The sequence below is a fragment of the Leptosomus discolor genome, chromosome 11 (genome assembly GCF_034619465.1).
Source record: "Leptosomus discolor isolate bLepDis1 chromosome 11, bLepDis1.hap2, whole genome shotgun sequence".
Classification (NCBI taxonomy): domain Eukaryota; kingdom Metazoa; phylum Chordata; class Aves; order Leptosomiformes; family Leptosomidae; genus Leptosomus; species Leptosomus discolor.
This window is the reverse complement of record NC_141401.1, coordinates 4,335,787-4,360,693: the sequence shown is the minus strand read 5'-3', so window position 1 is coordinate 4,360,693 and position 24,907 is coordinate 4,335,787. Positions and strand designations below refer to the sequence as shown.

The 24,907-nt window shown below is 41.4% G+C and overlaps 1 protein-coding gene across 2 annotated transcripts in view; it reads right to left on the bottom strand.

Annotated features, from left to right (window-relative positions):
• ADAMTS17 (ADAM metallopeptidase with thrombospondin type 1 motif 17) overlaps positions 1–24,907 on the bottom strand; it is a 188,806-nt gene that overhangs the window by 11,467 nt on the left and 152,432 nt on the right. For both annotated transcript variants that reach the window (XM_086471601.1, XM_086471602.1), the window contains 2 exons: positions 12,054–12,258; positions 7,549–7,701 (listed from right to left, as the gene is read on the bottom strand). In XM_086471601.1, the coding sequence (XP_086327727.1) occupies positions 7,549–7,701; positions 12,054–12,258 (358 nt within the window). The remainder of the gene's footprint in view (positions 1–7,548; positions 7,702–12,053; positions 12,259–24,907) is intronic.

The following is a 24,907-nucleotide window of genomic DNA, read 5'->3' as shown; positions in this document are numbered from 1 at the left end:
CCATGACCATGCAGAAGTCTGTAGTTAATACGAGCTGAACTCAACTTCAATGATCCATCTTTTTCTCAGAACCCTTATTTTGGATTCAGGATGGTTCATTTCACTTTTACCTAAGTTTGTGGAATAAAATCATAAAGGGAACAGAGAAAACTCCAGCACGCCCTGCACTGACAGTGAACATGACAAAAAAATAACCAATAGTCTCGAAGCTCTGTCATATGTAAACTGGAAGCCATGTGCCAGAATTCTTCATTTTATGCTGAAATCCTTAACTCAAAGTCATTGGGAGATGGCCATCAATTTTGGTGGGTCAGTGATTTGACCCATAGTATTATAAACAAAATTTATTTCTTTGCAGCAGAAGAGAGGAGTGGTTTCTGCTTTGTAAAACAAACACAAGCTTTCTGTCACAGAGATCTATTTTATTCCATGCATTTCCTCAATGGAGGTTAAATTAAAGTTGATGGGTTTAGCTCACCACAACTCAAAAGGGTATCATCCTACTTCAGAAATACAGAGCAATGGCTTTCCATCTTCCTTTCCAAAGAGCTGCATGAAATTTTTACTAGGATACTGGCAACAACTTCCCCAAACTGAGGAGTGTCCCTGGCTGATATAACAAATGTTGGGCCATTTGTTCTTATCCCCTTTAGCGAGGGGTATTTTCAGGCTAGCTGTTGGCAAGAAAGGCTGTGGTTTGCACATCAGTGATCACGCATCAGAGGAACAAACCATGGGGACCCACAACTCACAGTACCACTTAGAGCAGTCCGTAGGGGCAGTAGTTAGGTTTAGGACACTCTGATGCTCTGGCCTTTGGTCATGCCTAGGACCAGAGAAGCAGAGGGTTGGAATAATAAAGCTTGTTGCGTTCTCTCCTGTCACACCCAGCTCTATCACCTTCTGGAGTGCATCAGAGATTTGCATCAGGGAGGCGTGTAGACAATCTTCCAACATCAGTTTCTAGCTATGGTGCTGAATGCACATGAGCAGCCACAAATCATGACATTGTTTGCTGAGCCAAAGTGAGCAAGCGGCAGGAAAAGGTCTGTCAGCTGTGATGTGCGACTACAGTTTTATGCGACCATCTCTCCTGCAGAGTTTTCTCCCAATTCAACAAGAAAAGTTATTTTCTCCAAGGTAGAAGAAGATGAACTTAGTTATGACCTTTATGAAGAATTAACAAGTTGTCCATAATTTATCATAAACAGATGGCAGGTCAAGCCATGAATTTGTAACGTTAGAACAAAGAACAGTTTGCTTCTCTATTTGTAACAGCTTTGAATATACCTCTCAAACCACAGCTGTCCTTGATTTACTCTTCTTATCATGTAATGTGAATTAATCATTAAGAGTGAGGTGCATAGAGGATTTTGTTGATGTTTCCAAACATTTGGAACTTGGAAAACGTGCCTTCCTGGCACTGGAAGATTGTAGAGTGTTTTTGAAAAAAAAACCAACCCAAAAACCCCCAAACCCAACCCCAATATATTTTGTGGTGTACTGCAATGCTAGGGGTTTTCTCTCTTGCAGAATACAATCTATTGCAATCCTGCCAAAACAATTAATTCACAATTACGAAATCCTTATTACCACCCATTGTGATGAATGAATGTTGATCTTCAGTATGAAACACCTCAATGTCTGGCATAAACCCAGTTTTCTTCTTATAGGAAATTATAGATTTTTTTTTTTTTCTCGCTATTGTTAATACTCTCCTGGGATGAGAACCCATAGCCAGCATTTCATAGGCTAAGCAAAATACTGTATAAAGAAATTGGCAACGATTGAAGTCCAAGGAGGGCAGGTGGCTATAGGTAATTTTTCAGATGTGCTTTATCACTGCTGACACTATTTGGCAACAGGAATATCGTTTAACATCACACCTTGCCAAGCTGATCCTTACTAGTACTTTCCAGTTTCTGGAGTGAACAATCTTTTTGAATCCAGTGAAAGTTGTGCCAGGTGGTTATATGAGATGTAAAGTGGTAGAAAAAGATTTCTACTCTACTTTCTCTCCTAGTTGAACCCCAGCTTGACATGTCATATATTTCTCTTTTCACCTGAGATTACGAAGCTGTGACGGTTCCTACACAGGACCCAAAGATCTTGCACAGCCTGTCAGGTCAGATTCTGATCTGCATGGCATGGACATAAGCCTGCATTAACTGAAGTGGCTGAATTAATCTGGATTTACACTAATGAAGAGAGACTGATATCTCACCCACTGTGCTGAGTGAGATCCTTGGCTTATGGCCAATGGGTTGTAGGGAAGAATGACAGACAGTTACCCTGGATTTATGTTGGGTTATCCGAGATTAATATAGGCCTTACTATTTACAGAGAACCTACTGTAACTGCAAAGAAAAAATATGGCAAAGCCAATATATTAAAAGGCTTCTACAAATTTTTCTTCTAAAAATCTTTTCATTTGGCTATGTAATATAATAGGTTAATGAGCTAAATTGTTGCCTGAGGGACAGAAGTTGCATGTTTAAACTTCTACCCGCAAAGCTGAAAACGGACGCTTGTGAAAGTCAGCACTAACGATGGAGCTAGTGTGTCTTGCTAGTAATTCTACCTTCCTTGATACAATACCAGTTAAAAGGAAAATAGTAAAAAAAAAATGAAACTGGGAACCATTCTGTGCTATTGGCTCGAAATAGAGTACTTCAGTCACAGGACAGAAATAGAGTATGTCGAGGCATATAAAATAGTGGAACAATTAAGTAAAACTGGAAATGAAGAAAAATCCATAAAAATCTTGTGGAGAATTGCTCCTGCTATATAATCTTGCCTCTTCAGTTATACTGTAGAAGAGTCCAAAAGCCACCTGGAGAGAAGGAACTCAAAAAAATACAGCCTTGGCCTGTGCATTTGCACCTGAGTGCTTTCCCTGCTACATCATTACTAAAGCAGAAGGGGAGAGAGCCAAGGACACAGGGCCTTGGGTAGCTAAAAAGCAGTCCCCAGTGCTGTTCACCTTCAAGCACAACTGATCTTTGTCACCACCACAGCCAGCCCACACATCAAGCCTGCATCTCCCCAGAGCAGGCCAGCAGTGCACCCCCACATCATTAGTTTCCAACTGCACGAGTCAAGGCAGACTGCAACGCAACGCCGGGGTCCTGCAGCTGCCCGCTTCAAGGCTGTGCGTCCTGCTAAGTTTCCTGGAGAGCCACATTCTGTTTGCTAGCTGCTGCGTTCTTCACAGGAATGTAATCCTTGACATAAAGTTTGTCAGCAAAATACAATTAATCATGAAAGAACGAACTACTGTCTTGCTAAAGCATCAAGAGGCGTATTTTCAGCAGCCTAGGAGTCTGAGGCAAGTGTTGGGAAATGGAACAACCGATGTTTGTTCTTTTGACTAGCACAACTACAACAAAAATGTAAAAAAGCTTCCAGTGCTAGAACACTTAACAGCTCAGATTTCAAACAAGGAGGAACTATTTCAAAGTAGAAAGAGTGTATGAGATGTTTGTTTCTTTAATGGAATGAGAACTGGATGTGCAATTTCCTTTTGGAAGAAACGACTGAATGGGAGATGGCTTGGATTCCCATTTGTATATTGCATCATATATAAAAAAGCATGATATAATGAATTGTAATTCTGAAGAATCCAGGCAACAATAAAAAAAATATTTCAGGTTAACACCTTCAGTGGGGCTCTTACTGTGCAATCTATCTTTCTACTAGGTTTGAAGACTCTCGGGCCAGGAACAGTTGAGTTACATAATCCATAATATCAATGCTGTGTTTGTGTTAAATGCTAAACCCAATAATTATATCCTTTTAAGATAAGGGGTTTAAAAGAGAAGTTGCAGTAGTGCAGAGAAGTTGCAGATTTAATAGCAGTGGTAACAGAGGCTACACATGGTTACTAGTAACAGAACAATACTTTGGAATGACAGTACAGAGTCTGTGAATCTCAAGCACTGGACTAACAAAGGCAACCTCAAAGACATTTAAAATAATTTTACAGACCTGGCCCTATGTGTTTGCAAAGTGAATTAGATATATCAGTTCCTCATGCAACACTTGAAATATGCTGCAAATACACTGGGAATATACAAATACCACAGCCAAGGCTGCTTGCTGAATCTGCTCAATTAGCTCCAAATGCTTTCCACAGCTACAATATGCAGGAAGGACCACCTGCAAATAAATCTGACAGAAAATGGAATAAAATTCCTCTTCTTCAGAGCGCGGACAGGCAATGGCCAGCGGATGAGGTTTTGGCAGATAGGTGCAGGTTAAAGACCAGCATGGCCATGGCTCCAGCCCTCACCTTCTACACAGAAGTGGAGCCAGGGTCTGAGAACATAAACCCACAATTTGTCTGGCATAGATTTGGAGATTTTACTGCTGCCCATTCTTGCACCTTCTGAATGCAACAGGATCCAAGATCTTATATAGGATAACCATATTCATTGCTGTCTGATGTGAGGTGAATTATTTATATAGGGCTGCGAGCTCCTTAGGGAAGTGATCTGTCTTTTCATGCATAGAGTCCATGTATTCTACAAATACTACTAGTAATAATATAAAAATAACAGTCTGTCATTGCCACCCAAACAGCCTGTTCTGTTTACAAGTTGCATCTGGACTTGACTTTTTAAATGAGGTTTCGCCTCTTTCTTAGATAACTTCCTGGTTTCTTCAAAGATCTTGATCTGGGAAACTAAGGATTGGGGGCCAAGTCACCAGGCAAGCTGTTTGCTCATAAAGCATCAAAGCCCTTTATTTTAATCTGTGATAATTACTACTGTTAGTTAAATCTTGCTTCCCTGATGATTCTTAACAATAAATAACAAATGCACAATGCTTTAATTGCAAAAAGTTGTGGCTTGTTCTGAGATCAATTTGTACTAATAGAAAAAGTTTCCATCTTAGTCAGCACAAAGCTCTCACAGTGATTTTTACTGCACCGGGAACAAATGTTTTACAATGGAATTTTGCCCTGGAAGTATGGATTTTAAAGAGTTCACCATAATCTAACTGCCACAGACTTTGTGTTTCTCCTTAAAGGAGGAACTGTTTTAAGCCAGATGACACCAAAAAGGAGTTGCTGATAGCTGTAAAGGCTCTCCCCTTAAGTCTAAGCCCCGCATTAAAGCTTCTGGATCCTCATGATGAAAATCCTTCGCTCAGGATTTGCGAAGAATTGAATTCCACGCTAAACATTTCAGCTGTCTGGGTTTCTGGGTCAATATATTTTCTTCAAAGAATTGTATCTACCCATACCCTTTTCCAGCAACCCATTGGTGCCTTTTGTTTACCCCTCTACTCAGAGCATAAGAATCAAATTGTATGATTTAAGTGTCCAGTCAGAATTAACCAATATGTCTAGAATTTTAAATGCTCATTATAAACCAAATCTAAGTCCAAGAACATCCTGCTGGACGCACACAGGGTGAAATTCCTGGGAAGCAGAGAGCTGGCACAAGCTCTCTGCAGACAGAAGCAGGCCACATATGCAGCACATAAGCTTTTGTGCCCTTCCGCACAGGGAGGATCCTGATCCTGAGTTAAGAATTACAAATAACAAGTGATTTTGCACTGATCCTGTCCCGCTCACATGCAGTCACTACATCCATCAACAGCACTATTTACTGTGACCAATGTATGATTGCAGCCTTCCTAGCAGTGAGCCAACACCTTTATCAGATTGGAACCATTCATACGATACTGAACTTTCAATCCATGTGATCAGTGAATACACGGTAATTTCATGTTCCTCCCTATAAAGAGAATCCGGGTCAATTTGCATGCCAAAATGTTTTAGAATTCCACAAATAAATAAATAATGTTATTTCACCTGTTAACACACGGGAACTGTTTGTTTTGGCCAGCTTGCGTAGACTCTGTATGCCAGGTTATGAATAAAATAATGTTCAATACTCTCAAACATCCTGTGATACAAATTCCTGGCTCAGCATAAATACAGACCTTTTGTATGTGGCAGGTTCTTAATGCATTCTCCAGCACTGAGACCATTACATTCATGTATCTGTGACAGAGTATATCTATAAATATTTGCCATTCCTAGTCACAATGTAAAAATAAATGCAATTACAGATAAACCAATTTGCCCATGATGGGCCTCTATTTCACTTGATTTTGCTTTCTGGAGTTTGGGTTTTTGGAAAGCAAAATGCAACTACTGTATCCCAGTGGTTTCTGCACATGCCGTACATTCCAGAACACAAAGTAGGCTTTCTGTTTAAAGAACAGTACAGTTACAAAGATAAGATAAAAACAAACTGGAATATAATATTCCTGGGAAATTTTAGTTCTTTATGCAAACACGAAGTCAGTAATGTAAAGGATGCTTTATGAACACCACTGGCAAAGGCTGAGTTTCGCACACTGCCAGGCCTCCTTCCCAAACAGAACTACCTACTACTTTAAGATCAGAATGCAAATACAGAGCAGACTCAGCTCTGGTTTAGTCCACTGTGTTTGGGAATTAATTCCACTGATGTCACTGGAGAAACTAAGTTCAGACAGGCCTAAGTGTAGGTAAAATCCAGCCCTGAAAAAGGGACTGATGGTTTTGGCTCTGCCTTTAAGTTCATGGCTTTGTTTTCTTTTCAGGTGGTTGGAATAAGTCTAGGACTGGACTATGCTGTGTAGGTCCCAGACTAGAACGAAATTCAGCTGCACAGCTCTAGACTTGCATCTGTGGTGATAAAATAGCGTTCTGTCTGACTCTGCGTGCAGGACCTGCATGAGGCAGAGGAACAGAACTCAGCTGTGAGTGCTCTCAGTTACCCTCTGTTTCTGTGTGAATCTGCTAGGGCTTCCCCAAGCTTCCCCCCAGTAGGATCCAGTTCTCCCAAACCTTCAGATTTATCACTTGTGGGGTGAGAAGACTAAGGCCCAGCTCTCTTCTAGCTCCATACTGCTGCTTTGAGGGAGACAAAACTCTCATCACAGTCCCCTTGTGAGATTTCCCTTTTTCTCAGTGAGGAGGTTCCTAACTCAAAATGCAAACTTTTAACACGTATTTATGCTCAAGGAAACCAACCTTCTGCTATTTTCCTTCTGGCTTGCCCAGGCCTGGCATGGGACACCTCCTTATTTCCCTGCACTCCTGGAAGATGCTGCTAATGAGCTCTTTTCTGTAGAATTCAATCTCCTAGCCAGAACTGTTCAGAGTTTGCTTTTTGAAATATGGAAAGCAGTTTCAGTGTCATTTATAAAGCAGTTTTGACAACAAGCATCCACCTGCGGTGGGAATCTGGTGTAGGTTTTGCCTTTGGATTGTTAAGATGTCAATTACTATCCATTTCTATCCTGTTTGGAATACACTTCTCTAAAACTTGCTGGGTCATATCCAGAAATAAGCCTGTCTTGCAATGTCTGGGTTCTAAATAGCATAAGGGTGAAGTTTAAATCCGAGCAAAACCTCTGATCAAAACCAGTTAAACCCTTCCTTTCCAAATATTTAAACTGCAAATTAATGCAGACGGCACATGGAAGCATAGCACTCAGAACATCTTTGCACTTAGAAAGAAAATACCATGTATTGTTCACTGTTACCTTAGACCAATCGCCTGTTTTCCATTCGTAACAGCCTGTGTGATCCTCACACTCTTCCTCATCTCTTGGCCTGGTGGCTGCATCACATTTTCCTTGAGAATTTGTGCATGTTACTGTTCTTTTCTGAATCCCCTTGCCACAGTCTGCTGAGCACTGCAAAACAACAGGTATTTGTTTTCTGTTACGTGATGCCTAGGTATGATAACTTTTACCTTGGTAACATAGCTAAAAGGAAAAGCTGGTTTTATGAACACAGAGGAAAACTGATAACACATAAGAGTTTCTTCCAACCATCTAAGCCTCTTTCAAACATAAGAGAGTAATATGAAAAGCATGCTACCTGCTTGTAAAATATTTTACTTATGACAAATGGCAATTCTGAAAATCAACCTTTGAAAACTATCAGCTGGCATTTTGGTAGAATTGGTGTTAGAGATGAAAAAAACACTAAATCTTGTGTTTAAGGGCTCATCATTCATACTGAAAAAGGACACGCTGAGATTCACAACACAGAACTGCCACATCCCTTGATGTATAATGGGAGTAAAATGATGGTGATAAATGCATTTTTAAATCACAGTAGCATGAGACCACAGTTACAAACACATTTCTGCAGTACATACCATGGCAAAGTCACAGTCCTCACACATGCTCTCACGTGAAACACATACATGACCTTCACTCTTTGATTTGTCGTATGCTCATCACTACGTTAGTTCTGAAGCATTTTGAATGTACAAAGAGGATAGCTCAGGAGAGGCACTCTTCAGCGAGCCACAGTGCTGTGATCAGCTTCCAACCATGGCCAGCAAGCTAGCCACAGACATCAACAGGGATGAAAGACAGACTTCTCAACACCAAAAGCATGAGCAGGGACTGTTTGAAGTCCTCTGAGAAAGCAGCAGGCTACTAGAGCTGCTAGAATCAGTTGCTGAAGGAAGACTTGATTCAAACATTTGGGCACTGCCACAAACACTCGTGCGAGTGAGCACAAATTATCCACAAATGTTTTTGTGTCAGGGCACTATGAAGGTAGCTCCTAAAGACCAGAGGGTATCTGGTCACCCATTTGTTATCTCTGCCAATGGTTGGCTGGAAATTCTGTTTTACTGGAGAATTTGTCTTGATTTCGTTGACTGTGCTAGGTGGGAAAAGGACAGTAGCATGAACTGAAACAGAATTTCTGTTTTAAATAAGCAGTTTGGTAATAGAGTAACAGATCTGCTGATGCTGCCCCCGCCATCTAAGCACATGCCGTATACAGCAGCATAGCTAGTCCCTCTGCTCTTCATTTTCATGCCACTGCAGTGGTTAAGAGTGAGAAATTTTCTTGAAGAGCCACTGGGGACAGGTGGGTGGAAAAATGATATATGTACCAACTGAGATAAAAAATAACCTCCTCTAGCATGTCAAGTTCTCCCCTTCAGGGGATCAGCATGGAAAAGACAGTTGATTTGACACTGAATAAATAGTGAAGATATGAGATATTCTGTGAGGTCTTTTGAACGTGTTCCAAGAAGCTTCTCCATCCAGGGGGTCTATGCTGGAAACAAGCGTCAGCTTGATATAAATTACATCAAATGGACAAATCTCAGCATGCCTGTCTAACTGTCTTAAAAATACAATCCAGGCAGTTCTGACCTGCTGGCCTTGTTAAGGACATGAATGACAAGCGTTTATGAGCTGGCAAGCAAACAGACATGCCTTTAAATACTTCAGAGCACTACAAAGTGACTTCGTGAAAATCTGGGAAACCTTCCACTTAATTTACTATGTGCTGCTCATGGCGTGACCTCCTTACGGATGTAACATCTTTGTAACAAGCACAATTGTATAGTTCTGCTAGGTATGGGGATGAATTCTTCCAGGCTTTGCAGAATTCCAGAAACTGCTTTGCTGGACTCCTCGGAGTGCAAGACTTGCCAGAGATCCCAGGCTGGAGCTCCCTAAATGAATTTGCCCCTAGTTGTATAGACTTCCCCAAATTATATATAATTTTCCTCAGGCTGGACTCCTCAGGGTTGCACTTGTTCATCTCAAACTACAAAGCACAATATATAAAATCTTTCAAACGGTCCAATTTACTCAAAGTAGATCAAACTGAAGTGGGAGTATTTTTCACAGTAGGAGAAATCTCTAGGTGGGTTTTACAAGCCAGTCTGGGAAAAACACCAACTGTTTGTTCTTCCCACAAGTTTTTAAGTCATTCACAGATTAATACTGCATATACTTTCCTAGACAAAACAGCATTTGCAAAAGGTTTCCAACAGATCTTTGGTGGTCACACATAAATCACACTCTTTAAGAGGTTTTTTCTTTCCTCAAGTCCTCTGTTTTCATGAGTAATTTCTTAACACAGAGATTTTACAACAGAGCAGTCTACAGATTAATACGTGCAGTCCCTGAGTGTCCAGCGGAGATCCTTAGGTCTTATTTTATTAATAGACTACTTAGTCAAATCCCACAAGGTTTTGTAAAGGAGCATCACAACAGTTAAGACACAGCTCCTTTATTTGAAGGAAATCCATTTTTTTTCTACTCAACTTTCTCAGCATTCACCTTTTTCTGACAGTCTTTATTTTTATCATTAAAAGTGGATTGAGCAGTACTTTGTCCAAAACAATCTCAAGAGTTTGGCAATAAAAAGGGAACTCAATTTATTCCACAATGAAGATTGCATGGCAATTTTCTTTGAAAACACACTTTTTTGATTGGGGACCAGGCACCAATGTGGTCAACTGTTTTTTGTTGTGTAATCAAAAAGTTCAAAAAGATACGTGAGAAAATTGATTTATAAAATGATACCACCACTGTGATATTTACTCCACAACATCAGATTAAAGTGTTAAGGATTAAAGTGATTACCACAGAAGAAAGTCCTAGTTATGAGAAGTGGTCAAACTGGCAGAGCATCAAATGTGTCCTGGAGTCAACTGTGCTACCTAATAGCAGAAATGTGCCAGAACAAGAGTGAATTTAAAATCACGAGTGGGCAATTACAGGCACGACAAAAAGTAAGTAGATTTATCAAAGGAGAAGTAAATCAGTTATTGAAAAAATGATCTAAAAATACTATCTATTTGCAAATGAGTTATGTGGCCACAAAATGGAAGATTTCCTCTCTGGAAAAAGTCTTCTGACTTAACTTACTCCCTTTCATAAAAAGGAGAGAGAAGTACCTGGGGCTGTTAACAAAAGACCCAAGTAAAAATTCCCCATGTACAACAGGTAGGAACTGCACCATAAGAATAGTCTCAGGTATAAACAGTTCAGCTATAAGAAATAGAGAGGGCATCATCTGAAAGGGTTACTTCTGTAACACACAAAAGACCCATCAGACAACTTATTAAAACTTTGGCGTGTTTCTCCACATCTTTTGAAATGAAAGAACTCAGAAAGAAAACAAATCTCCTGCATTAGTGAGCAGATACAACATCCTACTGAAAGGAAACACTGCTCCCACTTAACTATCAGCTCACTTGGCAAACAAAGATTTCCTGTTGAAAAGGTGAACAATGGAATCACGTTGTGTTTTTTAAGAGACACTGTCCCTCAGTGCAAGATCCCTTGTATCCCGAGCTTCTGTAACTTTTAAGCACATTTCTAACAATAATATTTTGCAAAAGCTCTTTGACAATGTTTTAAACAGAGCTCACTGTTTCAAAATAGAGATGAATAACAAGGAAAGATCCTTCCCACAGAAATGATTTGCTGGACAGTCCCATAACACAGCCAGTCTGGAATGAGACTGGTGGAGCTGTAAGCACCGCACCAAGAGTGAAAGGATCTTCTCATCATTCAGATGAGCCTAATAGATACAGCATCAGAACTAACACGGACATCCTATTAGGACTGTTACTTACAAGGTACAGACAAAGTTGCCCTGTATTAGCTGAGTCCTGGTGATGAACTGCAGGCTTACTCCCAGTTCACCCTGCTGCTCAAAAAACCACAGGCTAACTGTCTAGACCACACATTGTTTATATCTGAAATGCATTTGTAATATCTGAGAATAGTTTCTTAACTCTGCAACTACGTGGAGATGCATCTTTGAATCAAAGCTTTTCCGTGTTCCTGGAATTATACAAAAGAAAGCTGGATAAGGCCCAAAGATTGTACCTTCTCTGTAATATGCAGATGCCCGATAAATCTGGTATTTGTTCCATACTGCATTTAAATGGAGCCAGAAGCCCTGGTGGGTTACTACACTTCTGGCCTCAGGTCAGTGAAATGTTTTTCCTTGCTGGTCAGAGTTTTCAGATGGAAAGATACAGTTACTATAGCACGGTATCTAAAACCTTAATCACTCATCCAGTATGGAATATGAACCTCAGCTCCAAACTGGTCACCTCAACAAATGACAGTCCTACCCAGTACCACAATACTGCGAGGCACCGAGTATGCTGACTGTGAGAACATGCTTAATTTTAAGCACTTAGCTGGATTAGGGCCAGTGTATCTGGAGCTGTGTGCAGTCTGGCTCCTTTCTTGAATCAAGTTCCTACCTTTGACCACTCTGATGCTTCCCAGATAGAAAGGCAGTCCCGTCCTTCACAGCTTTGTACTGTTGTTGGTTTGTTGCCAAGGCAGTAGAGGTCTCTCGTGTTAACGTAGGTGCCATTTTGCAACTGATAAACACAAGTCACTTCTCGGTGCTGGACACCTTTCTCACAAGTAGCAGAGCAGGGACTCCAATGGCCAGTCACCCACCTGGGAAGGAGCCAGAGAAGGAATGTTAAAGAACTGGTGGGATAAAACAGTATGCTTCACTTAAAAACAGCGAGAAATGGGCAACTCTTCCTAGACTTCTGGGTTCTTCGATGGTGCTGTATTGCTGTCACACTGAGATCACCTGATCACCTTTGGGAGCTGAAGTGTGGAGAGCAGGAAAGTGTTGGTATACAAGTGAATATCCACTCCTGTCTCCATGCTAGACAGAAACACAAACTCTGCATGGCTCCCTTTAACTGCCAGTCTCTACAGTGTGGCTGCATTTTTACCCCAGATAAAGACAGACTTGTCTGCAGACCATCCTGTCCCACAAATATTGTTGCCTTTGAGAGGTACCTGGGAAAACCACTGCTACATCTGCATGCATGTCTTCATTGTGCAGTGGAGCTGTGCAGAGAACCTGTACTTACTGTATAGGTTGCTGGTGCTGGGATGGTGCTACAGCCAGACACCCAGCCCAACACGGCTTTCCCACATCCAGGACCAGAGCCAGCTTCTCTAGCCCTACATTATGTGACTTCAAAGCATACAAATCCTCTACATCTCAGACTATTAGAATGCAAAGACATCTCCTGCCTCACTTTTAGTTCACCCTCTCACAGTCTCTGATGAGATTCTATTTTTCGTAGTTGGGCTTTCCAGGATGTTTAATTGGAATCTCATCTGTTTGAAGTTCATGGCATTAGCGGCCTCAAAAATGGAGAATAATTGGCCATGTTCATTCCTAGAAAATCTTAATTGCATTTAACTGCCAAGGCTCAAGCAGTACTTAAAAAGACAAGATTTTCCCTACAGAAAGGATCCTACAATGTCAGTTTGAAGCTGCTGTAGCTCCCAAGGATGTGCCATAACCGAGACAGGATGGGGTGGGCGGGTATTTCCCTATACCCATCATTTCTCTGAGCCTTTGGGATTCATTGGCTTTGTAAGCACATTTCAGTTGCCATTTCCTTCCCCTTTGATCAAAGTGTGCTGGGAACAAATACATGGCCTTTTTGTATTGTTTGCTTTGTTACGTCTTTAAAGGCTCTTTGGCAAACACCCAGCACAACGTTGTGAGGTGTTTGGGTTCCTCCAAAGTAGGTGGACCGCTGTGAGCAGTCTCTGGCTGTGGGCATGCAAGGAAAACGAGGCAACCTCACCCCTCTGTCTTCCAGCTTAGTGTAAGGCCAACTGAAAGGCTCCCACTGACTCCAGCAAGTACTGGAAGCAGCACTGTGGTTAGAGCTGGGCTACAAGGCAGCAAATAAAATATCTAAGAAGACTCTGAATTAGGAGGTATGTAGGGAAGAACGATTTTTTTCCTAAAGACAAGCAGCATCGATCTTTACGCTTCCTGCAATCTGTCAATGAGGAACATGTTCTCTGTAATTAGAGGCATTCCTGTACGAAGTGAAAGACTGGAACAATAACTGTGTAGGCACCGCATGCCGGAAGGCTATCATGCCTTTCTCACCAGGTAATTGACCTTCTAGCCTGTTATTTAGGACTGTCGTTTAGATTAGTATCCTTATATCATGAATCTTTTACTTGTCACCCAGTCCTGGGTTGTCCATTATGATAAGCGGCTAAAAGAAGACTTCTCAAAACCAAGTCTGCTCAGAAATACCATTTCATTTTACTGAAGGCTCCCACAGTGCAGCTAGAGCACCACGCATGCCAACTTATTAACCACGTTGCTTTTGAAGTGGCCGCGTAACTTCTCCTAAATGAATCAAAAATTCCTCAAGGGAGAAAAATCAGTTCAGCACAATGTGTAGAAGCGTCTTCCCTTGGTGCAATTGTCATGAATTCATTTGCCAGCTGCTATGATTGACGACCTAGTGTGACAGCACTGATGACTGCGTTGACAGTGAAGGCAGTTGGTTCGAGCAGGAGGGGACCGGGCAGGCTGGCCACCTGTCCTTTGTGGAACAGGGCCCCACTCAAATGTTTTCTGTGCATTAAAGCAGTTGACACATCTGTGAATTTCCGTTGGCTAAAACAGCTGGCAAGACACCAAACCTGCTTCTCTAGACAGTAGTTTTGGTGCTCTCTGCGGCCGAGTGCTTGGTATTTTGCTTACGGAATGGGAAAATGCCAGCTGGGTAATCGAATACTAGGGCTGAAAGACTGACAAAAATAGCCTTGAAGTGCAGAAATCAGTGTTCAGGAAAATTAATAGCCAGGCTCCCTTGATATCAGCTGGACTCTGCCCTGTCAGAGCAAATGTGGAGGGAGTTATCTATCTGGGTGAAGGAACTGCTCAACAAGGATATGGAGGGGGAAGGAGTGACTTTGCTTTATGAGCTGAATGTGAGTCACAGGGCCGGGAACAGTTTCTGCACAGGCTCCACTGAAATAATACTCACTTCAGCACTGTACTCTCACTGTGATCTACAGCCACTGGCAAAAGAAAAAGGGAAAGGGACTGAAAGCAAAGGAGAAAGATAAAAATACATTCTTGGCGGAGGCTGTCTGTGAGCTTGCATTTAGGATGGGCAGCACGCAGCATGCCAACTATTTCCAAGATGCCTTAAGAAGTAAGGTTATGACTTTCCTTTCAGGAAGGAAAATTCCTTTTTTAAAATTATTTTGTGTGTTGTTCTTGTGGAGGGGAGAAATCACCTCGTTTCTACTCTGTTCAGTGGTCTCTAGTTAGTGCTGCTCTGCCACAGATACGACAGGGTGTAACTGGAAAACTGGCACAGAAAAAAGAAATATGATCATGAGAAGAATGATTGCACAGGGCATGGGACAAAACCCAGGGAATCAATACAAAGCTGTGCCTGTGGTGAAAATGCAGTCTCCAGCTTTCTTGTCAGAGTGGCATCTGTATGGCCAGCTTTGGCTACCGATCCAGTACATCCATCCCTGATCCGAGCCCAGTGCTTACAAATGAGGTGGGGCTATACTGTAAGGGATCTCTGAAACCTCACAGCCCACTCTGCCCTCCTTGTGACAACTGCTTCTAATATGGAATTCAAATACTTAGAAATCAAAGGCTATTTTAAAGCGGTGGTTTTAGTTTCGAATCCAAGAGACAAGTGACAAAGTAAATGTTTGAATAATATTAATATCAGCAAAGTAGGCTATTTTCAAAGGCATCAAGGGGATGATCAGTTTGACCACAAAAATTCATCCTCTCAGTGAAATCTCTGCTTGATTCAACGGCATGTAAAAATGATCTGGCAAACAAGTAAACGTGAGTCCCACATACAGCACTGATCTTGCCTCACAGTTCGCCCCAAGCCCCCTTCATGGGCAGTTGAAAATATTTTAGTGCCTGTAAGACACAGAATCACTGCAACTGTATTTCAACAATATCGCTCACAAACAAAGCGGAAAGAAGGGGTTTATGGATAAAGTGATTAAATACAAAAATTCCTGCCAGTTTCATGTTTGGTAAAGGAATGTGCAGCAAGGTATTAGCATAATTACTACCTGCAAGTAATATACACACAAGGAAGAAAAATTTGATGAACAAATAGTATCACATTATGGTTACTATTAAATTACACTACAGACAGATTTTCCTCTCTACACTGTCATTATACCTTTTGAACAGACCTGGATGTGTTTAAGAACAAGACTTACTTTTGATTTGTTTTCAAAAAATGGTATTTTTCTTATGACAATGTAAAAAATAATTCCAGTGTTCCAACTCAAAACACCAAGCTAGCTCTGTATTATTAACTCAGCCAATTAACTGTTGAACACTAAGCCCTGTGTATATCATAGGGAGCATTTGGCTTCCAGTTATGTTTTAAGCCTGTAAACTGATCTTAGGGATTGTTTGACACCACAGTGCTTTTCAGTTTGGTCTTTCCCTCCCAGGTTATAACCTATCTTCTGTTGGACCACACGAGTGCCCTGGCTGAAGTCCCTGGAGAGCCTCTCACTTTTCCAACAAGCACTGATTTACGTGACAAACACACACTCGTCTTTCTCACAACCATAGGGATAGCTTTATCCACGGTATTATTTTTTTGTAATCTTCTACAGAAGATTCAAGAGCTAGATGATCCCTGCTGGTGGTTAGAGCTTGGAAGAAAGTGATGAGCTTTTAAGCACAGATTTTTTAACCCAGTCAGTGGCTGTGTTTCTAGCTAAAAAAATGCCCAGAAGGGTGTGTTTTTCCATAGCCTCAAAAAGCTGGGATGGGCAGGACATGCAATCTGAGAGGGCTGTTTTAAATCTTTGTCTCTTCTGAGTCTTCCTCAACCTCTGACCTCTCAGTATCTCTGCTGAGGAATTGGGAGTTCTTCTTCTAATCTGCTTTGGCAACACTCATCTGTCAGGCCCCTGGAGCAAACCTGAAATATCTTTTGGAGGTTCAGTTCATCATTTGATCTTTCCATTGTCTGGATTAGTCATTAACCTCGAATTATCCACTCTATCTACTTGCCTAAGACTCCCACATTTTCTAGGAAAAAAAAATTGCCTACAGTACTATGTACATAAACCCAGGGGAGATGAATGTCTGCAAACGAAGACTTGTAGCTAAGGACTTGGGAAAAAATGCTATAAAGATAAAATGGGTCAAGGCTGAAGGATGGGGTGGAGGGGTGCAATCAAAAGACATGAGGTCGCTTTTCAGAGATTTGTAGCCTCTTATAAGATAAAGCCATTACATGTTCTAGGGCAAATATTGCAGCCCATTAAATTTCACCTGGTTATTTCTGTCTTGAGCCCTGCAGAATACCGGTGCCTGCAAGTTGGTTCTGTTCGACTATCCGTGACATATTTGCACATGCACTGCCTACAAAGATTGCATTATTTTTGTTCCCTCCTCAATGCTACAGTGAAATTATTTTCCCTGCTTTCACAATAATAGCTTGGATGTAACCAGACACATTTGCAATAACATAAATTTTTCTGGTTTTATTAAACCTGTTTTAGAACTGGTTCTTAACTACAACTAGCTAAGAGCCTGTACTACTGCTGAATAAAGTATCAGAAGAAATTTGCTACTAAACAAGACATAGCTAGTCTGAAAAACACTGGTGACAGAAAGTAAACTACAGCAGTGTAATCTGAGGGTTCTATTTCTAATATATTTAATTGCATACCTTTTCGTTTAACATACGCTGTTGTGCTAATGTACAGGTGAGGATAACTCCAGTTCTAGTTAGCACTGGTTGTCTTTAGCACCAGTTTACGGTGCAAAATCATGTCAAAGTTGCTCTTAGTTTTCTGAGGCTCTCAGTTTTCTGTGGCTCTACTAATTTTAGGCAAAACTCAGATCAACTTGCAGTGGGGCCAGAATTTCACACTGGATAATTTTAGCAGGGAGAATTGGAAAAGATTTCTGAGAATCAGTCATGTGGAATTGACAGTCAGATGTTTTTTGCTTACAGCTATCAAACTAAGTTCATGCTTGAATATGTAGAAGCAAGAAAACAGTTTACAAATGGACTCATGATTTCCATGAAATATGCACACTCTGCTATTGTATCTTTCCCTACACACTTCTGAAACTCTCCACCATATCTCTGCTATACTGAGGTCAAAATAATCAGGTGAATCTTGACTTTTGGGAACAGGTTGTGCCACACCCAGTCACCAGAAGGGTTTTTGGGTTTTTTTGAAAAAAGTACAAGGAATCTAGTAGAATAATACAGCTGCTGATGTCGAAAGTAGGACTCCAAGACTAACATTCCTGTCTGATTGCCTTTATAAACAGTGCTCAGTAATTTTCCAGTACAGTAGTCATTCTGCTAACAGACTTGCCAACTTTCACTCACACAGGTTTCTTTTTTTCATTAGTGATTATCATTTTGACAGCTTTATTTTTTTTGATTTCCCACCAATTATAAGATCAGCCATAGGACAATATTTTATAATTTACATGCACCTTGGGAAGTTTCTTTTAAATGGAAGACATTGTATTCTCCCTCCCCTAAACTGAGTAGATCACTCAGTTTCAGAGGACTTAGCGTGGGGTTGGTGTGAGTAGGTGTCCTTCTTGCGGGCAGCTGTCTCACTACACTAAGGCACAGAGCATATCAGCACTCTCAGAGCCCTTTTGCAGCGAGTTACCCCTACCCTGATCCATGGCTTGATGGGACAACTGGTGTCCAGCTCCATTCCCTGCCTTTCAAGGAAGGCAGTGCCTTTTCCTCAGCTCACACCACAGGATGCAAACAGAGTGAAGAGCATTACAGCAGGCAGCAGCAGGAGTGAATTTCACAATTAAATATTTTGCTAGATTATCCTGCTAATCCTTCTTTGTGGATAAAGACTGCACTTGGCCTGAGGAGCCCCAAACAAAGCAGCACAGATCATTTAACATTTTAAAACAAGCCAGTATTTAACCATAAGGTTGTTGAGTCAAACATTGTAACGGGAAAAACTGTGATGTAAGCCAGCCTGGGTGTTTACACCAAAGCTAAGAAAGCTGTCTCATGACTCCATGTGAAAACGAATGCCAAATTAACTTCTGCTCTAGCAAGTCATCTTGAATTATTTGATGTAAGTGCATTTAGCAGTAGCCAATAAGCCCTCCTCATTCTACTCTCTGTCTGTTCCCAAGCCTTCTCTTCCAGAATTGCTTCATTGAGTTGAGTTGAAAATATCATTTTGCCTTTCAGTGGCTAATTAACTACTGATTGCCTGCTGCTGGACTTGACGAACTGCCTACAACCTGGAATGCATGTGATTTTGTCTCCTTCTAGTGGATGGTGACAACCAGACGTGCCCACCACAGGACATCAGCTACCGACTCACAAAGGCGCCCAGAAGCGTCTCAGGTTTTCTGGTCTACAGCATTTGGTTTCTACTCCTGCAAGACCTGCCGGAGACCTGCTGCTGCTGCCGCTGCTGCCCACCGCCGGCAGCCCGGGATGGTTTCCCTGAAGAGCAGCCACCAGGGCGCAGCATTGCCCGCTCGCTCAGCCGCCTGCAGCCACCGTGTCTTGCACAGTGTCCAGCACAGTCCTGGCAAATTCATTAAGTTCAAACTGATTCTAGAGATCCCAACTCCAGTTTTGGGAAGTACTTCAAAATGAGCTCTTACGTGGTGCCTCCTTGGATCAGAGGGTGCTAACATTACTATTTATGCCAGATTTCCAGGCTAAAATGATTTGAAACCCTCCCCGTGGCTGTTCCTTCTTTTCTTTTCTTTTCTTCATGTAACCAAATTCAAAACACACCAAAGGAGATGTTTCTTAGCGCAAGGCACAGATAAGGTTTTGAACTCGTTGCCATTAAACCCAACAGATGACAAACACTTGTACAGGTTCCAAAGAGTTTGACTGCATTAACGAAAGAACATACCCATTTGGAACCATTAAATGTCTAGTTCAGTCCCTTCAGTTAACAGACACTTCCAATACGTCCCTCCAGTTTCGTATAATTTCCATACAGCCCTGCAAGTAATTTTCTAACATTCCCAAGGAGTTTTCCATCATACTGCTCCCCCCAAATTCTACTATTTGCAAGAGTCTCACCTCACAAAATAAATTCAAAACTCTTCTGCTGCCCATCTACCTGTGATGAAAATACAAATAAACGTGGTGCAAACAGACCAGAATCAGGGAGACAGACAGATTTCTGTATTCTTGGACTGTTAAACAGAGCACTGTCACTGGTATATGGTGGAGTCTAATGGGAGAGGGGGGCTCTCGGACAGCAAGGGTCATACGGATAAGCTCCATGAGCTTAAATCAGACCAGGAATCAAAGCAATGGGCATTCTCAACCACCACACACTGAGGCACCATGCTTTGAGTGGTCACTACCCTTTTGGGCAGGTCGGTGAGGTGCTGAGCCGGCTGGGGCCTTGGCTGAATCTTGTAACTGGCTTCGTTTTTTCCCCAGCCGGCATCGCTGCGGTGCATGAGCCCTTAGAGAGCACGGTGTTGGATTCCAGTCCATGGATGGAAAAGTGAAAAGGGAATAGAGGAACGAAGTGAACCACGTAACCACAGAACTGATCTCAGCAGTGTGCCAGTTTTTAGCGTGGAACTGGAAGGAAACAATAATCAAGGACATAGTGGTAAATGGATGCAACATAGGTTTCCTCCAGGCAAAACTCATTGGCTGTATTTCTTTGACTAAAATAACTGCTTTTCCAGACAAAGGAAATGTGGTAGATTTTATCTATCCGGTTATCAGTAAAGAACTCCTTTTGCTGCACTGGAAATGCTTATGTAAGTTGGAGAAACTGGTGATATGCTGGGAAACATGGATATCAATGTGTAATTCATATGGTAGGTGAAAGCTGGCCACAGTGTCGTGCTGTAAAGGAATATCAGGTATGAAAGGAATTTATAATAGTTACCAGTGGACTTCCTGAAAGATCTGTCTTGCATTTGATCTAATTTAGTATGTTCATTAATGACTTTGGCAGAAAAAGAAGAAAACTGCTGAAAAATTGGGGAAAATGCTGACACTACAAAGTCTAGAAGCATTGTCAATGCAACAGAGGATTAGGATGTCATACGGGAAGAACTGAGTAACCTTGAGTACTGCAATAACAGAGATAGGACGAAAATTAGTAGCATACAGTACAAGGTTGTGTACTTTGGGACTAATAACAAGTATTTCTGTGTTCAAGCAGGATTTGTATGTTGAAACAAACGAGGAGGAAAACATCTAGAATGACTGTAAGCCACAAATATGATGCAGCCGTGAAAAAAGCAAAGCACGTACCAAGAGAGTTACTGCCAATGAAGACAGGAGAGCATGAATGCAACTGTGTAAGGGCTAGATTGGAGTGACTGGGATTCTCCATACAATTCTGGTCACCTATACGCTCCAATTATTAATTTAAACAACGTAAATTAGAGCACTAGTAAAGAAGGTGACCAAGGGAATGCAGAACTGATGCACAGTCTCTGATCCAATAAGAGGTTAAAGAAAAGTAATGGATTTAGCCCAGCAAAATGATGGAAGGAGGAGATACACTGGTTTGATGTATCATATGGCATTTAGCCCGAGGCAAAGAGCTAGGGAGGGAAAATACTGCATAAGCAAAGAAACAGAGCTGATGCAAGAACTAATGGCTGAAAAATGACAATGAATAATTAAGGCTGGAAATAAAAGATCCTGACCCACATGAACAGCAAGGTCACAGGAGAGCCTTCCAGTGAGGGAAGGAGACTGCGGAGCAAAATCAGTTTATGGAAGGGAGTCTATGACAAGCTGCTGGTAGTCACAGAAAACTAGCCCTTGGACTCAGGAGATACTTAAGTCCTAAACAGTGAAAATAAGGGCTCAGGTCTCCTGTAGTTTTCTGTAGCTGAAGGCAGGGATTTCTGGCTTTTATCCTCCTGTTAAGCATCTGCGTAGGAACACCACGTATTCAGCAGGTCCCTGAAAGAACTCAACCTCTATTAAAATCCATTACAGCAAAGGGGAGGAAAATTAACAGTGTTTGCATACAGGCCATTACAAGTCTAACAGTTGGGAAATTTCATGTGTTTTTGGTTCTTTTCCTGCATTACAGGGGAGCAGTTTCATATTCATAGACCCAACCATGCATGTTGAAGTGTGTGGCCACTGGCCGACCTATGTTTTCAGTAATAACAGCTGATGTGATCTGTGATTTCTGAGTCTTGTGCCAACATGAGTGCTGGGTTTGCCTATATATTTGGGTTGGTGTTCAGTGTGCTGGAAACAACCCATACGCACCGCATGCAAGAATCCAGATTCCATCTGGTTACAGCAGGGTTTTGTAAAAAATATCTAAAGAGCTAGGCAAAGGATTAGAATAAAGAGGTGCTAATAGGGTGCAGTTGGGACAGGAAAGGAAGCTGTAAAGAATTTAATGGAAAAAGAGGGTCAAGGAACATAAAAAATAAAATAGGAAGAAAAAGAGGCATTTTTTTAAAAGGTGAAAGAGTAACAATAATAAAGAATGAAAGATTCTTTTATTTTTGCCAGTTTCAACAAACCCCTTAAGAAAATTCTCTTCTCTGACGTTTAATTTTAAAACATGTTAGTGTATCCAATCCTTTTTTCAATCCTGCTTTGTTTTTTGCAGATGCTGGGTTGCAGTTGCAGAGTTCTAATCTTCTTCTTGGCCTCATGAAAACTACTGTCCCCTGCCCCATGTTATTTGGCTCTCCCAAGAGGTGGCTCAGGTTCAAAGGGATATATAATTTGCAAAGCACTTTGGGACCAGGCTGGAAGAAAGACACTGTTATTAATATCAAACCCTTTTTTTCTCCAGATCACTTTATATATATAATGTGGGTTATTATTTTTTTATTTTTATTACAATCTCAACAGCAATAGCCTCCTCTTATACAACATGATCTCACCACATCCCAAAGAGTTTGCAATCCAGATTATACATGGATCGAGAGAGGAAACAAAGGGATAGTGTGGGATAGTGAATTAAAGTCACACAGCACATCCAAAAGAGAAACAGAAACTAAGTGTCCTATGACCCAGTTCTGTGCTGGCCATTAAGACCCTTTCCTGGGGAGAAATTGTCCATAAGGTGATTATCCTAAATTTTGAGTACAAGTGTAAATGTAGTTCAAAATGCAGAAAACAGAGCAGGTTTACTACAGAAAGGAAAGCATTGTTCCTTCTTCTGAACTCAGGTAAAGGGCTTAGGTCTGAGTGGAAATGGGAAAGGACCTTATTGTAACAAGATGCTACAATAATTTTACTTGAAACCCTAAAACAAATTCTGGACTTATAAAAAAAGCATTGACATGGTGAAAGAGAATGGTTTCTTTAAGATGTTCTTGGTCAGAGAATATGCTAAGCATGCATTTCTAATATCTGGGTGGGCAAACGCAAGTGGAAATTTAAATTCTACAGAGGCACAGAGAATGTGCTTCTGAAAATGTTTCCAGTTAGAAGCATGTTAAGTGTGAAAGTGTAGTCTACACGGAGGGAGTGAGGGAGTGTGGTCTATCAGATCATCAGCAAGGATTTTGTGGCCTTTCTGGGTACTAAGCATGTTTGGTGTTTGCTGTCATTGCTCTGAAAAAAATGGACCAACAAGAGAGTCACTGTGCCAGTGCTAATTGCTCCTGGGGAGAACTGTGCTAAATTGTGGCTATAAATTGCCTGGTAACTCCATACAGAAGAAGAGATACCTTGGAATAACTTTAAAGGCTGGACCTGAATCCCCAAAGGAACACAAGCTGGATATAGGAACAGAGTATTCCTTTCTCAGGAGGTTTTGTTGGATTTAACCTAACCCACTGTCACTGCCCTGACAGGCAGCAATGTCATGGTGAAAGCGTGCAACAAAGAGGAGCCTTCACCAAGGGCTCAGGGTCATGCAGATCCCATTGAGAAACGGCGCTGTGGGTCTTAGGGCTCTAACAGACCTGACGGCAAAGACCTCCCTTTGTTGCTCTCAGCTAGTAGAGGCAGAGGCTGCTCACTTTGTAAGTTGCTTTTCTTCATCTCTACCACTTGGAACCCCTCCATATACCTGCCTGGGCTCCCTCCAGTCTCCTCCCAATGGTTTCACAAAAGGTCTAGAAGAAATATTTCAGGTCAGGGCAGAAACACAAGCAGATGCTCCCTGTTTCTTTCTTTCTGAGAGAATGACATGACAGAATCCCAGCATCACCGAATTTAGTAAACCTCCTCATGGAAATGACAGTTGTTTCCTTGAAGTCATTGGGAGTTTGGCTCTCCTCACATACCTAGAAGCATGTGGGGTATCTCATTATACCTTTCAGTGTCCCTGAAAGCAGTATGGCCACAATATTGTACAGCAGCAATAACAGGCAGTGCAGACAGAACACAAAACCTGAAACAGCCCAGCCTTATTGATGGATTACCTGACACGGGATTTCCCTGCTTCAGGGCACTTTAATCAGAGTGCAGGTCTAATTAGAAGGAAGTGTGCTGTTTCTCATTTTCCCTATTGTTTTTGCCAGCAGGATTAGCTTTGTAGGTGCGTTTCCTGGGCTTGTCTGATTATACAAGATGCAACAGCTAGCAGGTTGTTTTAACTATGCTTTTTTAGATATCGCTGACCTTTATCCTAAATTGATTTTATATACTAATTACTATCAAAAGTGGAGTGTCTACACTACTCCATAATGCTAAACATTACTGCAGACAGTTTGCTTTTTGTAAGCAAACTGAAGAAATTAATTTGCTTTCCTGTGTTTTGTCATTTTGGCCAGAAACGTATGTTTTATACAATGCAGATGCAAATTAATTCAGCTAAATGTGCTTGCCAAATTAAAAAGAGAGCTTTTTATTATTTTTAGAACTTACTATTAGATCTCTAATTACTCCTACTGATGCAGAAAAGTGCCGTTACTGAGGAAAGCATCTAAAATGTGTTTCATCATAATTTCTTGACTTCAGCAAGATTCAGGCATGTTTCCAAAACTATGCAGGTGCTGCTAGACACTGTACGAACTTCACATGAAGAAGAGGCTCCTTGCCTAGAGACTCCCAGTCTAAACTATGCTAATGCAGATCAGGCATGCAACAGAGCGGGTCAGCTATAGTGGCTTAAAGGCTGTGAGTTGTTCGCAAGGTTTTTTTGTAGAAGTGTTTGACAATTAATCAGACCTTACTCTTCCACTCTGTCCCGATTCAAAAAAAAAAAGGTTAGATATGCAGTCACTGCACTCTGGTCTAGCTTTATCCTGCAAGTTGTTCTGTCACCCAGGAGGCAGCCATGGGGAGAAGAAAACCATCCCCAAACAATGCAT